This window comes from Erithacus rubecula (assembly GCF_903797595.1).
Source record: "Erithacus rubecula genome assembly, chromosome: Z".
NCBI classification, from domain to species: Eukaryota; Metazoa; Chordata; class Aves; order Passeriformes; family Muscicapidae; genus Erithacus; species Erithacus rubecula.
Window position 1 is genome coordinate 29884577 of NC_136661.1, and position 6291 is coordinate 29890867.

General features: G+C 49.5%; 1 protein-coding gene across 3 annotated transcripts in view; it reads right to left on the reverse strand.

Moving 5' to 3' along the window:
* The window catches only part of EPG5 (ectopic P-granules 5 autophagy tethering factor), a 61551-nt gene extending 57317 nt beyond the window's left edge, over positions 1-4234 (reverse strand). For all 3 annotated transcript variants that reach the window (XM_079330327.1, XM_079330326.1, XM_079330325.1), the window contains exon 1: positions 4126-4234. In XM_079330327.1, coding sequence (XP_079186453.1) covers positions 4126-4173 — 48 coding nt within the window. In that variant the 5' untranslated portion in view covers positions 4174-4234. The remainder of the gene's footprint in view (positions 1-4125) is intronic.
* Positions 4235-6291: the final 2057 nt, after the last annotated feature.

Sequence of the window (6291 nt, forward strand, 5' to 3'; positions counted from 1 at the left end):
AATACTAAAGATAAAAACAAATATACCTAACAAATCTTTGCTCCCTAGCTGCTCTATGAAGACTGTCTACCAGTGTGTGTCTTCTTGGTCACCTCTTGCACAATGCTTCAACATTTCTAAGTAAAAATCTATAAATATCACAGGACAGACTGTTTCATTAACACAGAAAATAATCAACATAACAGGACCCTGATACCTAAGAACAGTTACTCAATTTCACTATATTGACCAGGAAAAAAATAAGTTACTCAGTGATCCAGATCTATCTTAAGTTTTACAGAATATTTTAGTGACATGGGAAAATATTTTCAAAACAGTAATTTCAAAACAAAGCAAGTCTGGAATGCAACCCTTAGCTTCATTCTAAAACCATGGTAACATCTGAACAATTACTGAAATATCTATTTTCAGTAAGCAATACACACTGGAGATGTAGAAAAACTTAACAGGGCCATTAAAATTGCAAATCAATTTAAAATTACAATTTGTTTGAGGGTAAATAATTCCCATAAACCTAATCTAAGGTGTAGATTAGCTTCCTTCTCAAAAGCACAGCATAGGAAATGAACCAAGATTTTGATAACCTGTAAATCATTAGCCAACTTGTAAAACAAAAAACTGGCAAAGTGATTAGCCAATCTGTAAATTGTGTAGACCTAGCACTTTATTAGAAGCAAAACTGAGGAGTTAGGTCACAGTGCTCCAGTTTTGGATGACCCAGATAAGGTAACAATGAACACAGGTAAAATGAGTACAAGCTTTTAATATGGGGAAATAATAATAGGGAAAAGATGACAGTTTTGGAAACTTGCACACAGAATCACATATATTTTTACTAAATGTCTGAATGTTCTTGCCTTAAGAGAAGGCATAAATGAAAACAGCCCAAATCACAGCACTAACTCACCTTGATCTCAAGGCTAATTTTACTCTGAACATATGGCCACAGGTCCTTTACAAAAAAAGTACTCTGGCTTTGCTTTCATACTCTTTTCTGGTGTATTAAAACCTGTAAATACTTCTGATCACAAAACAGCTCTGACTCACTAGCTAAAGCTGCAGGTGAGAGGCTAAAAATACATCAGTGCAATTTTTTAAGCCCAGACTTGTCATAATAAGCATCTCCTGACAATTACCTCAAAGTCAATAATCTCCACAGGATACTCTATCACTAAGTCATATTTATACAGTGTATTGATCCACATACTTCACAAACACATGCTGCTCCTCTCCCCTCTACAATCTCAACATTTCCTCTTGCAGTCCTAGTATACAATAAAGAATAAACTCCCTTTATCTCTCAGTATCAGACTGCATCCCTCACAGACATAGCTGGTGTTAAAATTTATGATGTGCCTTTCAGTTCTCACTTCCCTAGGCAAAAAAAAAAATAAAAAATAAAAAAAAAAACACAAAAAAAAAAACAAGAAAGCATAATCATTAAAAGAGATTTTATGAGAGAAAAAATGAGAGAAATCAAGTTCTGAACTAAGCTACCACGGACGATTCTGCTTAAGCCACATATCAAAGAATCCCAGAATGGTTTGGGTTGGAAAGGACTTTGAGAACCATCTCATTCCAAACCCTTCCATAAGCAGGGACACCTTCCACTACCCCAGGTCACTCCAAGCCCTGTCCAGCCTGTCCTGGAACACTTCCAGAGATGGGAAAATGGCACATGGTCTTTAGTCTTGCCCCATGCCTGACCACTCTCTTCTCCTAGCACATCATCAATGACCCTCAAATTCTAAGGACATTTCAAACTTTTCAGGAAAATATATCTGAAATAGTTTTGATGCTTTTTTCGGACTACCTAAAACCAGCATCCAGACAGGATTAAGGGAATAAAAAGCAATTGTATTTATTGAAGGGCCTTCATGTACATGTGGGGCAGACAAAGCCCCCAGGAGCTACACCCAAAAATGGACAAGGGGTCACAGGTTTTCACACTTTTATAAGTTTGGTCCATCTGTATAGTGGGGGTTAATCTCCCAGTTACAGTTTCAGGTAATATAGACATTTACCCCAAGTTTGCTGATCCCCAACTCACTTTTATTTACATTTTTTAGGGCCTGAGGTAGTGAGGTGTTCCTGATTCCCAAGCCTAGAGAAGAATTGTTCTGTCTGACCAAAACAGCAAAGGAGCTGCTAACACTGGATGTGGAGTTTAGAGTTATACATTGAAGAACTGCAGAATAACAAATATATGAAAGACATAAAAACTAAAATCCTAAGGCATCAACCTGAGTGCCACACACAGAAACAAGCAGACACAGGGTCTCCTCTTCAAATTTCCAAGTGCACTGGTTTTGCCCTTTCACTGTGTTTGAATCAGTCTGGTGCTGCTGGTGCTGCACAAGTTTAACTTTGGGGCTACTACTGCCAGAAAGCCCTGGGCTCCATTCCACCATTTGGCAGCTCTGTAGCTGAGCCAGCCTTTCTTTCAGCTCACAAGAATTCCAGCTTTTCAAAGGATTACAGCTTTTTCTGTGACACGGGAATGGAAAAGTCCTTAATGTGACTGACCTGCAAACTGCATCCTCAGGCACACCCGGGTATTAACAGAGGTGAGCACCATAATAGCAACAGAAATACCAGAAATGGGTCATGTGCAGCGCTGGAGAACCCAGGGTTCTCACATGTGACACCTCCTGTGAATTGTTGCACAGTGAATTTCACCTGGAAGGGATAGCTAAAGACTAGAGTCACCACACACATGTCCTTAATGAAACAGCAGTGTCATCCATGACTCACCACCTTCCTGCAGGGAACCAATTCTCTTAGGCAGCAGTTTGAAGGTTCAACTGCCTTGCACACGCCAGGGGGGTGAATCAAAACCAAAACAATGACACAGTAACTCTTCTGTGATTGTTTTTCCCTGCGATCTTGACTTGCCTTCCACCAGGAAGCACACCCACACCCGACATTTAGATTTAGCCCTGGTTTTACAGAACACTGGCCAATTAATTCAGTGTTTTCAAAGAGTTTTGACAGTCATGACTTGAATATTCTTGCTCTATGTGGTCGTCCATAGGGACAAGAAGAAAGAGGTTAAGAAACCAAGGAAAACATTTCCACTTTGTGAGGCAGTTCAGATCATTCCCACAAACATTCTACGTAAAGAAAATAAAGCCTTCAGAGAGCTGTCACGACTAATATCAGGAACAAGGAACACACTCAAAACAGGATTAAAACCTAGGAAGGGTGATACTTAAAAACTGCAGCACTAACTTATGAAGAAGCAGCCACTACTGTGTGCTACACAGAGCATCGTGCTCGCAGCACTTCAAAGCCAAACGTGGACAAGATGGAGCAACACAGAACCACGGAACGGTTTGGGTTGAAAGGGAACTTAAAGATCATCTCATTCCACCCCTGCCATGGCAGGGACACCTTCCACTGTCCCAGGCTGCTCCAATTCCATCCAGCCTGGCCCTGGGCACTGCCAGGGATGCAGGGGCAGCCACAACTGCTCTGGGCACCCTGTGCCAGCCCTGCCCACCCTCCCAGCCAGCAATTCCTCCCCAATATCCCAGCCAGCCCTGCCCTCTGGCACTGGGAGCCATTGCCTGTGTCCTGTCCCTGCCTTGTCCCCAGTCCCTGTGCAGCTCTCCTGGAGCCCCTTCAGGCCCTGCCAGGGGCTCTGAGCTCTCCCTGGAGCCTTCTCTGTGCAGCTGAGCACCCCCAGCTCTGCCTGTAGGACTGCCTGCCCACATTACACCAGGACACTGTAAACGCAGGCCAGTCCCACTGCTGCACACGGCCCCAGCTCTCCCACAGGACACAGGACCCCTCAGGAGGCCGAACGAGCACATAATAAAAACCTTGTTTACTTCCTGCTACAGCACAAGGCCTATCACAGCTCCCACCCGCCGGCACGACAAATCCACAGATACAGAGCAGGAACCAGCAGGAATCTTTTTACGAAAACAAAAAAAAAAAAAAGCCAAAAAAACACAGCAACATCACCCATACACTCTCGCCCACTCTCCACCCTCCACCATTAGAGGCCGCACAAACACAGATGTAAACACGGCCTGGCGCAAACTGCCCCACACGCGGGACACTCCCTTTGCCCCCACCGCCCGCGGGGCGGGCCCCGAGCCCCGCTCGCTGCCGCGTTACCTTGGGGCGGGTGCGGGCGCGGCGCGGGGGTCGCACGGCCTCGGCCATGGCCGCGCTGCCCCGCGCTGAGGCGGCGCCGCGCAGCCACCAGCACGGACACGCCCCCGCGGCGCCGGCCAATCACAGCGGGGGACGGGCGGAGGGACACGCCCTCTGAACAACGGCCAATCACCGAGAGAGAGATGGGTGGATGGACGCGCCCCCGCTGCACCAGCCAATCGCCGAGAGGGATGTGGGAGGTGGGACACGCCCCCGTGGCGCAGGCCAATCGTTGAGAAAGAAAGGGCGGAGGGACACGCCCTCGCTACAGCGACCAATCGCAAGGCGCGGCTTGGGTGTGGGCGGGGCCGTAGCCGTGTGGGCGGGGCGGAGAAAGGGGCCGGGGAGCAGGGGGGCACAGAGAGTGTTGAGGGGGACAGAGGGACACTGCAACGGGACAGACAGACACTGCATGGGGACAGACAGACACTGCATGGGGACAGACACTGCACGGGGATAGACAGACACTGCACGGAGACAGACAGACACTGAACTGGGACAGACAGACACTGCAACGGGACAGACTGCACGGGGACAGACAGACACTGCACGGGGACAGACAGACACTGCATGGGGACAGACAGACACTGCAACGGGACAGACAGACACTGCAACGGGACAGACAGACACTGAACTGGGACAGACAGACACTGCATGGGGACAGACACTGCACGGGGACAGACAGACACTGCATGGGGACAGACAGACACTGCATGGGGACAGACAGACACTGCACTGGGACAGACAGACACTGCATGGGGACAGACACTGCACGGGGACAGACAGACACTGCAACGGGACAGACAGACACTGCACTGGGACAGACAGACACTGCACGGGGACAGACACTGCACGGGGACAGACAGACACTGCATGGGGACAGACAGACACTGAACTGGGACAGACAGACACTGCATGGGGACAGACACTGCACGGGGACAGACAGACACTGCATGGGGACAGACAGACACTGAACTGGGACAGACAGACACTGCATGGGGACAGACACTGCACGGGGACAGACAGACACTGCACTGGGACAGACAGACACTGCATGGGGACAGACACTGCACGGGGACAGACAGACACTGCAACGGGACAGACAGACACTGAACTGGGACAGACAGACACTGCATGGGGACAGACAGACACTGCAACGGGACAGACAGACACTGCATGGGGACAGACACTGCACGGGGACAGACAGACACTGCACTGGGACAGACAGACACTGCATGGGGACAGACAGACACTGCATGGGGACAGACACTGCACGGGGACAGACAGACACTGAACTGGGACAGACAGACACTGCATGGGGACAGACACTGCACGGGGACAGACAGACACTGCATGGGAACAGACAGACACTGCATGGGGACAGACACTGCACGGGGACAGACAGACACTGCAACGGGACAGACAGACACTGCACTGGGACAGACAGACACTGAGCTGGGTGTACTGTAGTGAGTGGGTTCCACTGTAGGGACACAGAACCAGCCACTGGGACCCACAGATTGTGCACAGGGACTGACAGACACTCCATGAATGACCAGGGTCCACCAGAGGGACCCAGAGATCATCCACAGGGACAGACAGACCATCCTTAGGGACTGACATATTATCCATAGGGACACACAGACCCTCCACAGGGACACACAGACTGCCATAGGGACCCACAGAGTGCCCAGAGGGACCTACAGAGAGCCCAGAGGGACCCACAGAGTGCTATAGGGATGCTACAGGCACCCACAGGGTGCTATAGGGATGCTACAGGGACCCACAGAGTCCTATAGGGATGCTACAGGGACCCACAGAGTCCTATAGGGATGCTACAGGGACCCACAGGGTGCTATAGGGATGCTATAGGGTTGCCATAGGGACCCACAGAGTGCCCAGAGGGACTCACAGTCTGTGGTGAACCAGAGACTGCAGCAGGGACTCAAAGTCTGCCCATAGGGCCAGCCCAAGCTTCTGCCACAGGGAGTTTGGGATGAAAGGCCAAGCCCCCACTAGGGAGGATGGGGAGTGTGAGGTCTCTTCTGTGTGCCCCAGGGCTGGGTCACCTCCAGCACAGCAGGAATGCTGTCTCAGCCCCAGACCAGATCCCTCAGATCCCTGTCC